This window comes from Taeniopygia guttata, chromosome 23 (assembly GCF_048771995.1).
Source record: "Taeniopygia guttata chromosome 23, bTaeGut7.mat, whole genome shotgun sequence".
Taxonomy (NCBI): Eukaryota; Metazoa; Chordata; class Aves; order Passeriformes; family Estrildidae; genus Taeniopygia; species Taeniopygia guttata.
In genome coordinates, this window is record NC_133048.1 from 5,836,997 (window position 1) to 5,851,293 (window position 14,297).

The window sequence follows — 14,297 nt, forward strand, 5'->3', positions numbered from 1 at the left end:
GAGAGGATTTTCCCTGCTGGTTTCTGTGTCCAGCCAAGCCTCCTGTCCTGGCCATCCGAGCACCCCTGACTCCTGTGCCATTCCTGCCCATCCCCACTGTGCTCCCGGAGCTGGGGATGCTGGTGGTGCTTTCTGTTTGTGCTCTGTCCTCCGTAGAACGAGATGGTTCGGGAGCTGGACGGGCACGTGCTCAAGTGCGTCAAGGACCAGAACGGGAACCACGTGGTGCAGAAGTGCATCGAGTGCGTGCAGCCTCAGTCCCTGCAGTTCATCATCGATGCCTTCAAGGGACAGGTGAGGCCCTGCCCAGCTCCTGCTGCCTGCTTGGAACAGCCCCAGGGTGGCTGGGACTTCAGCTCTTGGGAATTCTCAGTTTTAGCAAACGTACAAGGTTGATGCAGCCATGTGAGAGTCCAGAAACTCCTCGGTCACATCTGTGTTATCATTTCTGGGCAGAGCTGTCAGAGTAAAACCTCCTTGCATGATTCTGTTCCCCTGGAATATTGAATACTTTTGAGTGATGAGGGAAAACAAGGCTCTCCCTAATCCATCTTCCCAGTGAAGGTGGTGAGCAGAGTTTTCTGCTGCTGAGGTACCTTAGTTATGTCTAAACTTAATTAATTCCTTAATTATCACCTCACTTGTGTAAAATCCCAGCAAGTTCCGAGCCCAGAGCTGATCCCCTTTTAGTGACAGGTGACCCTCATAACCCAAAGAATTGGTGAACTTTGTGCATTTCAGATTTGTTTCTCTTTGAAGGGAGCAGAGACGAAAACGGGGGATGCACAGGAGAGCAAACTTTCATTCTGATCCCTGTCTGTGCAGGTGGCTTAGAGGAATGCTGAATGCTGATTCCCAGGGGGCTCAGAGCAGGGCAGAAGCAGGAGTTTCATCTAGAAATGGGCAATTGTCCTTGACTCTCTTAGATTTTTGCTTTTTTATTGGTGTCCTCTCCTGAATTGATGTCCTGGGTATCAGTTGTGGCTGGCTTTACTCTGCCTGCCTCAGGTCCCAGTACAAAAGTGCTGCTTTTTGAGTGTTCCCAACCTCAGTTTAATTGGCTTTGCAGGGGCACTTGGAAGTTTTGAGGACTTGCCCCAGGGATGTGAGGACAGCCAGGGGCTATTACTGCAGGAACCAGGAGCTGGGAGTCTGGGGACGGTGGGGATTTGGTTGGTTGGGTCAAAACAAGCAGGATTCTGCCTGGAAACTTGCTTCTGACTGGAATTTGGGTTTGGATTTTGCACTGGGAGTTTTGAAGGCAGAATCATCTCTGGGAGCTCAGCTGATGGCACTGACATTTCCTTGACCAGTTGTCCCAGTTTCAGCTGAACCTTCACACAGCAGATTAAACTTAACACCTCCAGATGATTTCTCTGCAGTTAATTGCACTCCAAGCCCTGTTTCCCTGCAGGGTTTACTCACCAGTTATTAAATATGTGTGACTGTTGATTTAAACTTCAGTGCTTGGATTTGCTGCTGTTGTTAAATCAAAGCAACCAAACGGGACTTTGTGCTTCAGACAGAAAATGGAGCAGCAATAACAAAATGTGTCATGTTCTCACCCACAGATCTGCTAATCCATTAGAAATGAGAAAGATTCTTTGTTGTCACTTCTCCTAAGCACTCTTAAGGCTTTTAAACAAATCCAAACAGTTGAGGAAAATCCTTTGCTGGGCAGTTTTAACTGTTCTGGCTCATAGCATTTCTTAAATAGCTCAAAATTCATTCTGGCAAACAATGTGCTGGAATTATTTGGAAATAATAACCAAGCTTCCAGCAATACTTGGTTGTTCCAGGTTTTTTGGTTTTGGTTTTTTTTTTGTTTTTGTTTTTGGGGTTTTTTTTTGTTTTGTTTTTTGTTTTTTTTTATGAATCAAGAGGTTTTACCATTTGTTTTTCATGGGTGGGGAAGCTTGAGACTTCCCCAGGCAGGGGTGGGATGTGCCTGGGATCCCAGTGGATGCTTCCAGTTGCAGCTGGTGCTGCCCGGAGCTGGCATTGCCAGGCAGGTTTCTGGGATTCCCAGGGACTAATGGAATCTTGCTGCCTGTCCTTTGTCCCCAGGTGTTTGCTTTGTCCACGCACCCCTACGGCTGCCGGGTGATCCAGAGGATCCTGGAGCACTGCCTGCCCGAGCAGACCCTGCCCATCCTGGAGGAGCTCCACCAGCACACGGAGCAGCTGGTGCAGGTCGGTGTGCCAGGGGCTGCAGTGTCCCCAGGTCACTGCAGAGTGCTGGGACAGCTCCTGCAGGGAGCATCCCACCTGGAAACGGGATGGGAATGAGCACAGCAGGCAGGAATTCCATCAGCACCGCCTGCTTTGGCCACGGGCACACGGCCAGGAGGTGCCAGGGGTGTTGTCACCTCCCTTTGTGAGGAGGCCCCATGTCCTGGTGCTTCTCTCCCGTGCAGGGAAGAGCAGGAGAGGTGCCAGGAGCTGATCACTCCAAGGAAAAGGCGGTGCCGGGTCATTGGGATTCTTAAAAAGAGTTGGTTCTATGCTCACCCCCAATTCCTGGCTGCCTTCCCTCCTCCCTGCAGTCCCTGGGAGAGCCTGGTGTGCCAGGGTTTTACATGGATTCTGCCCTTGGGGCCTGTGGATAAAGCAGCAAACCCAGTCCTGATCCAGTTCCAGAATTCCCACTCAGATCCCAGGGCACAAACTGGTGAAATATCAGCTAAAAAATGGCAAACCAGTCCTGATCCAGTTCCCAAATTTCCACTCAGATTCCAAAGCACAAAATGGTGAAATATCAGCTAAAAAATGGCAAACCAATCCTGATCCAGTTCCAGAATTCCCACTCAGATCCCAGAGCACAAACTGGTGAAATATGAGCTGGTCCAGTTCCCAAGTCCTGTTTGCTCAGCCCTGGGAAGGGAGAAGAGGTTGGACATGGACATCACACCATGCCTTTGGTATTCTGAACTGGAAAATAAATATTCTGTGGTCTGAAAATTCCCAAATTCAGAACAGTGTCCCGTAGCCAGAACCATGGCAACACCCCAGGACATGGGATTTGGTAGGTTTGAACCTGGAGAGAGGAAAAAAAACTGGAGAATATGGACATTTCCTGTGTAAGGACATAATTTTGAGTTCTAGAAATAATACAGTTTCTACAAAAATGCATCATTTTACCACCCTAGAATGCACATTTTTGCAGAAATAGAAAGTGTTGAGCTTTAACAGTAAATATCATAATTAATCTTCAGTTGAACTTCTAACTCTGAGTGCACTTTGGGAATCAGTTTGGTGGGAATACTTGTAGTCCACTTACCCACCTTTTGTGACCTGTGCTGCTGTCTCCCACCCAGGATCAGTATGGGAATTACGTTATCCAGCACGTCCTGGAGCACGGCCGGCCCGAGGATAAGAGCAAGATCGTAGCAGAAATCAGAGGCAACGTGCTTGTGTTGAGTCAACATAAATTTGCCAGGTAGTAATTCCTTCCTTAAATTCTCCCTCTGGAGCATGGACACATGGAAGAGCTGTAGAAGACTTAGGGGTGGGTGTAGGGAGGTGAAAATGACTTTTGCTTCATAAAATAATGTTATTTATAACAGTTACAAACTGAGGTGTGTCAGCCAGTCTGTCCTGGAGGAGGCTGGAGATGTGGAAGGGTAGCTCTAATCCCAGGTCCTGAATTTAACCAGGAATTTTGTGTGTTTTGGTTTATCTGGTTTATTTTCATGGGGTTTAAGTTGTCACTACCCTTCGGGTAGGAAGAGCATTCACTGCCCTGGGATGCTGTGTCCAGCCACGGGGAGATTTGGGATATCAGTGCAGCAACAACCCACCCCACTCTTTTCCCAGAGGAATTTCCGCTCACAGAGTCATTCCCTTTGCTGTGGGAATGACTGTGGGAATTTCCCACAGCTTTTTGCTGTGTCCCTTTTGAGTCACACCCAAGGAACCCTCCAAGGGGAGCTGCAGCATTCCCAGATGCTGCAGAGCCACACGTGGGTGAAGCAGAATCCAGGTATTTGTGGATGTCAGGACAAAGCACTGCTTCCCACAGTGTGAATCCCTGCTGGATGTGCTTCCAGCCCTTGGAACATGAAGGCTGAGCTCTTCAAAGGCTCAAAATTCCCCCTTCCTCTGATGAGAGTACCCACGGACACAAGGGAAGTGGAACATTAATGAGAATTAGGAGAGCGTGGTCTTCACGTTGTTATTTCAGGTTCTCCCTCCCTGCTTTGCCTGGTTCTCTTTTCCCAAACTTCTTTCCAGCTGGAGCATTAATTAGTGGAGGGTCCCCCGAGCTGAGCAAACCCGCTGGGTGATGCTGTGAGTCAGGCAGGGTGTGGGATGAGCCCAGCACGGCTCGTGGTCCCCTTTCATGTACCCTACTTCTGGCTCTCCAGAGGGCTCAGGCTGCTCATTAATATATTCAGGAATTGTGGAAATCCTCTGCTTGGCTGAGATTTTTCATTCCTGAGCGAGCATTTCTGTGTTGTTCTAACCTTGAATGTCCATTCCCACCATGTTCCAGCATGGAGAAAATCAAAACAACAACTTAGCTTCTCTGTTGTGAGAGTGGACACTGACCTCATAGAGCATCACTGGACACTGGCCTGAACTGGTCCAGTTCCCAAATTCCCGCTCAGATCCCAAGGCACAAATTGGGGTGAAATATGAGCTGTTCCAGATCTCAAATTCCCATGTCAAATCCTGTTTGGCATTGCTGAGCTCTGCCAGCAAAGATCCCCTGCCCTTGTAGCAGCACATGAGATCTTCTTAGGGTTGGATGAAAAGCTCTGAGGAGACATTTCCTGCCCAGTTCCCAGCTCCATTCCCAGTTCCTGCTCCATTCTCAGTTCCCATTCCCAGTTCCCTGCTCCATTCTCATTCCCAGTTCCTGTTCCCAGTTTCCATTCCCAGTTCCCTTCTCCATCCCTGGTTCCTGGCTCCATGCCCAGTTCCATTCCCAGTTCCCTGCTCCATTCCCATCCCCATTTCCCATTCCCAGTTCCCATTCCCCATTCCCATTTCCATTCCCATTCCCCTTTCCCAGTTCTCATTCCTCATTCCCATTCCCCATTCCCATTCCCTGTTCCCATTCCCCATTCCCGTTCCTGTTCCCCATTCCCAGTTCCCATTCCCCATCCCCATTCCCCATCTCCATCCCTGTTCCTGTTCCCCATTCCCATTCCCCGTTCCTATCCCCCATCCCCATTCCCCATCCCCATCCTCCATTCCCCATCCCCATTCCCCATCTCCATTCCCATTCCTGATTCCCCGTTCCCATTCCCAATTCCCCGTTCCCCATTCCCCATCCCCATTCCCCATCTCCATCCCCGTTCCTATCCCCCATTCCCCATTCCCCATCCCCGTCCCCATCCCCATCCCCGTCCCTGACGGCTCGTGCCTTGCAGCAATGTGGTGGAGAAGTGTGTGACGCACGCGTCGCGCACGGAGCGGGCCATGCTCATCGACGAGGTGTGCACCATGAACGACGGCCCCCACAGTGCCTTATACACCATGATGAAGGATCAGTACGCCAACTACGTGGTGCAGAAGATGATCGACGTGGCCGAGCCGGCCCAGAGGAAGATCGTCATGCACAAGGTGGGCGGCTGGGCACAGCCTGGCACTGCCACCTGCGCTGGGAGAGGGGCGGCAGAGGGGTGGGAGTGTTTCAGCAGCTGAAGGTGGAAATTACCGAAGGGTTTGGGCTGGAAGGGACCTCAGCACTCATCCTACTCCACCCCAGGGACACTCACTGTCCCAGGTGCTCCAGCCCCAGTGTCCAGCCTGGCCCTGGGCACTGCCAGGGATCCAGGGGCAGCCACAGCTGCTCTGGCAATTCCAGCCCAGCCCCTCCCCACCCTGCCAGGGAACAATTCCCAATTCCCAATCTCCCATCCAGCCCTGCCCTCTGGCACTGGGAGCCATTCCCTGTGTCCTGTCCCTCCATCCTTGTCCCCAGTCCCTCTGCAGCTCTCCTGGAGCCCCTTCAGGCCCTGCAGGGGCTCTGAGCTCTCCCTGGAGCTTCTCCTCTCCAGGGGAGCACCCCCAGCTCTCCAGCCTGGCTCCAGAGGGGCTCCAGCCCTGCAGCAGCTCCGTGGGTTCCTCTGGGCTCTCTGCAGCAGCTCCAGGTGCTGCTGCTGTTGGGGGCCCAGTGAACAGTTCCATCCCAGTACCCCATCTGTCCCTGCCCTCTGTCCGAGTGCAGCCATTCCCTGAGTCCTGTCACTCCATTCCCGTGTCACAAATCCCTCTCCAGCTTTCTGGAGGAGTACGGAGCTGCCCCTGGGGCTGAGCTGCAGCTGGCAGCAGTGCCCGTGTCCCAGTGACCCAGTTCTGCACGGAGCAGGCGCCACTCCTGCCAGCGCCGGCTCGGCCTGCGGCTCCCAGGGCTGGGGAGCCACCCAGGCCTGGGGCTGTGTCCCCATCTCTGTCCCTCTGTGTCCCTGGGGCTGTGTCCCCATCTCTGTCCCTCTGTGTCCCTGGGGCTGTGTCCCCTGCCCGTGTCCCAGTTTGTCCCCCTGTCTGTGTCCCCTGCCTGTGTCCCTGCAAGCTGTCCCTCTCTGTCCCTGTGAGCTGTGTCCCTGCTGCTTGTGTCCCTCTGTGTCCCTGTGTCCCTGTCCCATGGGCTCTGTCCCTCTTGCTCTGTCCCTGTGGTCTGTCCCCGTGTCCCCCTGCCTGTGTCCCTGTGTATCCCTGGGGCTGTCTCCCCGTGTCCCCCTGCCTGTCGTTGTGTCCCTCTGTGTCCCTCTGCCTGTTGCTGTGTCACTCAGGCTGTGTCACTCAGGCTGTGTCCCCCTGCCTGTCGCTGTGTCACTCAGGCTGTGTCCCCCTGCCTGTCGCTGTGTCCCTCAGGCTGTGTCCCTCAGGCTGTGTCCCTCAGGCTGTGTCCCTCTGTGTCCCTCTGCCTGTGGTTGCCAGCCCCGCCTGTCCCTCCATGTCCCTCCCAAGGCCGCTGGCCTTGCCTGGTGCCACCTCCAAGCCCAGAGCCATTAATCACATCCTCTGTTTCTCACTCTTAAATGAGTTTGATGTGACACTTCCCAGAATCCCGGGATCCCTGAGGCTGGAAAAGGCCCCCGAGTGCAGCCTGTGCCCCGTCCCCTCCTTGTCACCAGAGCTCTGAGTGCCACCTCTGGGAATTCCTGGGACACCTCCAGGGATGGGCACTGCAAACTCCCTGGGCAGTTCCAATGCCTGAACACCCTTTCCATGGAGAAGAATCCTCCTGATCTCCTGAGCTCCCATGGTTTAGCATTCCCCTGCATTTGAATGCACAGCCATGCCCGGAGTTCGGATTTATCCAAAATGAAGGCATTTGGAATGAAACCTGCCTTGCTGCCATCCCCAGTGCCCTGTGCCTGCTGCTCCCAGGGCAGGGAGCTCTGGAAACTGGGAATATCTTCATTTTCCTGCTTTCAGAGGTCACATTTGCAAGGCTCTAGAATGGCAATGGATGGGGAATAACAGGCTTTAAAGGGGGGTGGGGCTGAGGGGATTTTAATTTCCTTCAGTGACATTTGTTGGGGTTACTTGATGAAAAAGCCCAGGTACAGCCAGAGAAATGAAATCCTGACTGACCCAGGCATGGAATAGCTGAGATTTATTTATTTTCAACAATGTCAGGCATTCAAATGCTAAGGAAGCATTTGTATTATTATGTTTAAGCATCCTTGACTAAACCAGACTAGATTTTTCTGTAAGAAATGGGAATTTGTGTGAGGGAGTTGCTTTGACCTCCACATGCACTGAATCAACACAAACAGCTGGAATAATCCTCAGGGATGTTAATTCTTAGGTTTAGGAACCACTCAGGGTGTTTCTTTTAACCCCAAATCTGTTTTAGTCTACAAGAAATGCTAAAGATAATTAAATAAAGATATCTGGCAAGGGATACACCCAATTTATCTGTGGCAGAAGGGCCCTGGATTTGTTAATCCATAACAGAGTTGTGTAGTGAAAAAAAAACTAAACAAATTATTGTTCCTGACATTTCTTACTTTCTTTTTCCCATGAAGCAAAGCCTTTGGAATAAAATGCAAATTAGATTATCAGTGGGGCTGTCAAAAATAGCTCAGGGTTGACAGCTAAGTGGGCCTGAGTGAATGTGATTTCAGCTGTGATCCCAGGCTGCAGGAAAGCCTGGATAAATGGAGCCAGGGGCTGTGGGAATGGCTGGTGATTGTGGAAAACAGCAGGCTGGGATGGGGTTAAAAATGGGATTTTATTCCAGTTTTTATTTAAAAAAAGAAAATTGAAAAGTGATTTTAACAGTTGTGTCTGTAAAGGGAGAAAGTGAAGGGATGAAGCTGGGCAGAGAAGGAATGGTTGGAATTGGAGCTTCTCTGCTCCTTCTGCTGGGCACAGGAGTCTGCTGGGAGAGGGGAGCCAGGTTGGATTGGTGGTTTGGGAATGTGGGTCCCTGGAGCGGAGCAGGAATGTGAGGGACTGGAGGCTGAGCTGAGCCAGGAGCAGTTGGAGAGGAGCTCTGGTTATGAGCAGTGGTGGGATGTGGCCGCCCTTGGAGCAGGGAATGCTGGAATCCACAGGCTGTTCCCACTTGGAGAGGAGAAAATGGTGAAATCACAGAATCCTGGAAGGGTTTGGGTTGGAGAACCCTTAAATCCCATCCAGTGCCACCCTGCCCTGGCAGGGACCCCTCCCACTGTCCCAGGAGCTCCAGCCCCAGTGTCCAGCCTGGCCTTGGGCACTGCCAGGGATCCAGGGGCAGCCACAGCTGCTCTGGGAATTCCAGCCCAGCCCCTCCCCACCCTCACAGCCAAGAATTCCATCCCAGTATCCCAGCTGACCCTTCCCAGGCAGTGGGAATCCTTTCAGTTCAAAGCCCCAGTGCTTGCCTTGCACAGAATCCCCCTGGGAACTGGGGAGCACAGCCTGGATTGGATTCCCAGGAATTGTGTGATGCTGATGCCTTGTGAAGGCTGACCTAGAACAGAGACCAGACTGAGCTAAAGAACAAAGCAGGGATTTATTCCAGGATCTCCTCCATGGATCCACCTTGGGCAGCACCAGAGCCCAGCCAGGGCTGCCCCCAAATGAACCAAAATGGTCCCAAAATGCACGAGCGCTCCCGGGGGCTCTCCCTGGGATCAGTTCTGCTCCACTGGCACCTTGGAGTTCATTGTCCCATTCCAGCTTTAGCCCAGGCAGTCCCACCCTGCTTGTTTTTCTCTCTCCAGCCCACGGTGTTTGTGCTCCTGGGCTGAGATTTGGATCATTTGTCCTTGGTGCCCAGCTGGAGCAGGAATTGTTTTGTCTCCCTGCTCTGTGCAGAGAGCTCAGCATCCCATAATGTGAAGCCAGACCTGTTGCAGAATTTCTGAGAGAGAGGGTATGATTTATATCTGGAGTGAGAATTGAGCTGCCCCAGATAAGCACCTTGGTGGGGCCTGGGAGCCTTTGATGCAGTGAGAATTCAGTTGTGGTGCAGATAGAAATTATGTTAAGGTAACTACAAAGCAATCAGCTATCCAAGTGTGAATTAGGGTAGAGCTGCAGTGTGAAAAGCCTGACCACCTTAAGGCAAAGGTAAACATGTTAGCGTGCCAATCAGAGTGCCTTTGTAAACTGTAAACTATATGGAAGTGTATATAAACTGCCATCTTCTCTGGAATAAACGGAGAGCATTGATCGTGCTGGTTGGATTGCGCTCTGTCCTGTCCAGCGTTCCGTTCTCGGGGGTCCCTGGTCGCACAAACCCACTCACCAAAGCAGAATGGGACAGAAAATCTAAACCCGAGGCATCTGCTCTGGGGGGTTTGTTTGCCCTGGGGGTGGTGTAGCCTCTCTCAGGTTCCTGACGCCGTTTTTGCTGCTCTCCCCCAGATCCGGCCGCACATCGCCACGCTGCGCAAGTACACCTACGGCAAGCACATCCTGGCCAAGCTGGAGAAGTACTACATGAAGAACGGGGTGGACTTGGGGCCCATCTGCGGCCCCCCCAACGGCATCATCTGAGCAGGGCAGCTCCAGAGGCACTCCAGGACCCCAAACCCGCCCCAAACCCGCCCACACCACCCGCCACGGTTGCTAAAACAACACACAAACAAACAAAACCCACGAAAAACAAACAAACAAAGAAAAGCAGAAAAAAAAAACCACAAAAAAAAAAAAGAGAAGCCTTTGTAAATTTCTTTAATTTTATTATGCATAACATGTACTAATTATTTTTTTTAATTAACTAATTGCCCTGCTGTTTTACTGGTGTATAGAATTCTTGTACATAGGTCTCAGATGTACATGGAAGGCCACATTTTTGTTCACTGTTGTATCTATATTCCAAATGTGGAGACTTTCAGGGTGGTTGGTTCGAAGACAACAAACAGACAAAATAGGAAAAAAAACCCCGGTTTTAATTCATCCTTTTTTGCAAATACCTTTTTTTGGGGTTTTTTTTTCCTCCTTTTAAGCCCAAAAATCAGCGAGAAGTTGGAATTTTAGTTCAATGATGGTAGAAATACTAAAAAGAGAAAAATTCAACTTGCTAACATTTGGTTTTAAACAAAGACACCAAAATTCAGATTTTGGGACTTTTTAATGGCTTTATTTTTATTTTATTTGTGACTGACATGCTGAAGGAGGGAGCTTAGCTGGCGTTTTGGGAAAACACCCAGAGATGATCTAAAAGTGGAGGATTTTGGGGATTTTTTATGCCCACTCCTCTGTTCACCTGGAGAGACACAATTTGATTATTTAGCATGAGGAAAAACAAAAAATCCAACTCGGCTTTGGTCTTGCTTCTATAAATATATAGTGTATACTTGGTGTAGACTTTACATATATAAAAATTTGTAGTATTTTCTTGTTTTGATGTCTGATCTGTATCTATAATGTACCCTAGTAGTGGAACATACTTCTGACTGTACAATTGTACATTTGTAAACCTCTGTAATGTAAATGTGGAGAAGTTTGAATCGACATAAAACCCGTTTTTTGGTAAGAAAACAGGAAAAAAAAAAGAATTTAGCAAAACCTGTGCATTTCAGTGTATATTCACACCTTTTATGGTCGTAGCATATAGTGTTGTATATTGTAAATTGTAATTTCAACCAGAAGTAAATTTTTTCTTTTGAAGGAAATGTTCTCTTTATACAGCCTAGTTAATGTTTAAAAACAAAAAAGGAAGAAAAAGAAACTGCTTGGTTTTATTTGTCACCTAGTCGGACGGTAGAGATCCTTTCTAAATGTTCTACAGACCTGATTCAGTTCCAAATAGTGTTTTTTTGAATCTTACAAAGTAATGTTTTGCTTCTTTTGTGACAGTAAGAAACAAAAAGTGCAAAAGTACAGCCCCTTCCTAGTTTTCCTTACAATCAGAGCCCCTTTTCACCTTGTAAAGTGTGAATCACCTCCCCCTTTTTTGTACAGAAGATGAACTGTATTTTGCATTTTGTCTACTTGTAAGTGAATGTAACATACTGTCAATTTTCCTCGTTTGAATATAGAATTGTAACACTACACGGTGTACATTTACAGAGCCTTGTGTATATTTCCAATGAACTTTTTTGCAAGCACACTTGTAACCATATGTGTATAATTAACAAACCTGTGTATGCTTCTGCCTGGGCGACTATTTTTTGTAACTCTTGTGTAGATTGTCTCTAAACAACGTGTGATCTTTATTTTGAAAAATACAGAACTTTGGAATCTGGCCCCGGGTTTCGTTTGTTGGAGTTGGAGCCTCAATCCAGGGAAGAGCTGGGCTCTGCTTTTCATGGAGAGGTCACTTGGAATTTGGGGATGCACTGCAGGGCAGGAGCAGGACACAGGGAAGGACTGGGGCTCTGCTTCTTTTGGAATATTTAGTTAGAATTCGGAGCTTCACTCCAAGGGCAGGAGCAGGACACGGGACACAGGGAAGAGCTGGGCTCTGTTTTTTATGGAATATTTTGTTGGAGAGTTTGGAGCTTCAATCTGGGAGCAGGAGCAGGCTGGGGCTCTGCTTTTCATGGAATGTTTAGTTGGAATTTGGAGTTTCACTGCAGGGGCAGGAGCAGGACACAAGGAAGGACTGGGGCTCTGCTTTAATGGAATGTTTAGTTGGAATTTGGAGCTTCACTCCAAGGGCAGGAACAGGCTGGGGCTCTGCTTTTCATGGAATGTTTTGTTGGAGAGTTTGGGCTTCAATCTGGGAGCAGGAGCAGGACACAGGGAAGGACTGGGGCTCTGCTTCTTCTGGAACATTTAGTTAGAATTTGGAGTTTTGCTGCCGGGGCAGGAGCAGGACACAGGGAAAGACCGGGGCTGTGATTTTCATGGAATTGGAGCCTCAGTCCAGGGGCAGGACACGGGGAGAGCTGGGGCTGTGATTTTCATGGAATGTTGAATTTGAGTTTGGAGCTTCAGTGCGGGAGCAGGACACAGGGAGGGTGGAGCTGTGCTGGAGCTGTGCTGGAGAGCAGGGAAGGGGCATTTTCAATGACTTTATTTCTGTCTGTGAGTCTGACGTGCTGAGGGAGGGAGCTGAGCTGTTTTTTTGGGGATGAGAAGCATCCAGAGATGATTTTAAAGTGAAGGATGGGGAGCCCATCCTGAACAGGCTCCCCAGGGCACAGGGATGGGAGATTCTCCTGAGACCCCACCTGCAGAGCTGCCCCAGCCCTGGAGCCCCCAAAATCAAGGATTTGGAGCTGCTGGAAGAGTCCAGAGGAACCCACGGAGCTGCTGCAGGGCTGGAGCCCCTCTGGAGCCAGGCTGGAGAGCTGGGGGTGCTCCCCTGGAGAGGAGAAGCTCCAGGGAGAGCTCAGAGCCCCTGCAGGGCCTGAAGGGCTCCAGGAGAGCTGCAGAGGGACTGGGGACAAGGATGGAGGGACAGGACACAGGGAATGGCTCCCAGTGCCAGAGGGCAGGGCTGGATGGGATACTGGGCAGGAGGAATTCATTTCCTGGTGCTTCTCCAGGCTGCACCACAGAGCTGATGGTTCTAACCCCTGCTGCCCCCATGGTGTCCTGCTCTCCCTTATTCCCCCAATTCCCTATTTAGGGAAGCTCCAGCTCTCCATTTGTTTCCCTGTGTGGACAGAACCCCAAAATCAGCCTCTCCTTCCCACCAGTTTCCCCCATTTGCAGCATCTGGGACCTTCCCTATCCCTTCGTTGCACTTTGCTGCATTTAAAATCCCTTTCCCAGAGGGACATTTGGGGAATGCTGATGAATCTGGGAACTTGTGGAGGCAGGGTCACCTGTGGCCAAGTGATGGAGGGCACGAAAATGCCCATTTTACAGAATATTGTTTTGGTTTAGCACGTGGAAAGCATGGGGTTTGAAGCTCGGACTCTTCCCACACCCCATTCCCACCCCTCAGCAGGGCCAGCACCCCTGGGACCCCCCTCTGGGATTGATGTGGGACCCTGTACTGGGATTGATCTGATCCCACACAGATTAATCTGTTCCCACACTGGGACTGACCTTTTCCCTGACTGGTGAATTTCAGCAGAATTTCCCTGACTGGTGTTAAATTCAGCAGATTTGGGTTTTGACTCGTTTCTCCCCAGCATTTGAGGCACCGCGCTGAGCCCCCAGGGGCAGGGCGCTGGAACTTTGGGGTTTCAGAGCTCGTTGGGTGGCTCTGAGCCCTTCAGTGCCTCATTTACCTGGGGGTGTCTGTGGAGTTCAGCTGCAGGTCGGGGACGAACATGGTGAAACAAGGAAGAGAAATGGAATTTTTAATGTTTAATTCAGCGCTGAGGTTCCATTCAGGCCGGAGAGGAAGGGGAGCGTGCCCAGCCTCTGTTTGTTCCCCCAGACTCCTGCGGGTCCCGGCTCAGCCCTGGCACCCTTCCCACCCCGGGGTGCTCGGGAATGGGATCGGCTCTCACCCGGCGCCCCCGGCCCCGCCGGTGACAGAGGGGACGCGGCCCGGGAAGGACACGGGGGCTCCGTCTGGCCGTGCCTCGGTCCTTCGTGGGCACAGCTGGAGAAGGGACGTGAAGGAGCTGTCACCTCAGCCGGGACCTGCCACCCCAGCCGGGATCCCCTGTGTCACCCCAGCCGGGATCCCCTGTGCCACCCCGTGCCCCATCCCGCTGCCGAGGGGACACGAGGGGACACGCGGGGACCGGAGCGGCCGCAGGGGGACAAAGCCCCGCTGGCAGCGCCCTCCGCCCGCCCGCAGCTCCTTCTGTGGGGCCCGACAGACCCCCCACCCTTCGGGGGCACCCCGGGGCTGCCACCCGCGCTGGGGACCCGCGGGGACCCTGAGCCCTGCCCGGGCCTGCAGGGGCGGCGGCGGCCACGGCGGGGCGCTGCAACCCCAGCGACGGGCCCGGACCGGCACCGGGGACAGAGCCCCGAGTGGGGACAGAGCC

At 51.4% G+C, this 14,297-nt stretch overlaps 1 protein-coding gene across 7 annotated transcripts in view; it reads left to right on the forward strand.

Moving 5' to 3' along the window:
• The window catches only part of PUM1 (pumilio RNA binding family member 1), an 80,887-nt gene extending 69,246 nt beyond the window's left edge, over positions 1 to 11,641 (forward strand). For 5 of the 7 annotated variants that reach the window (XM_030290235.4, XM_030290232.4, XM_030290233.4 and 2 more), the window contains exons 18-22: positions 157 to 294; positions 2,068 to 2,193; positions 3,318 to 3,439; positions 5,379 to 5,571; positions 9,817 to 10,465. In XM_030290235.4, coding sequence (XP_030146095.1) covers positions 157 to 294; positions 2,068 to 2,193; positions 3,318 to 3,439; positions 5,379 to 5,571; positions 9,817 to 9,948 — 711 coding nt within the window. In that variant the 3' untranslated portion in view covers positions 9,949 to 10,465. Of the gene's footprint in view, positions 1 to 156; positions 295 to 2,067; positions 2,194 to 3,317; positions 3,440 to 5,378; positions 5,572 to 9,816 lie in introns of all 7 variants that reach the window. The other 2 variants (XM_030290231.4, XM_030290236.4) reach the window with 1 other exon arrangement.
• Positions 11,642 to 14,297: the final 2,656 nt, after the last annotated feature.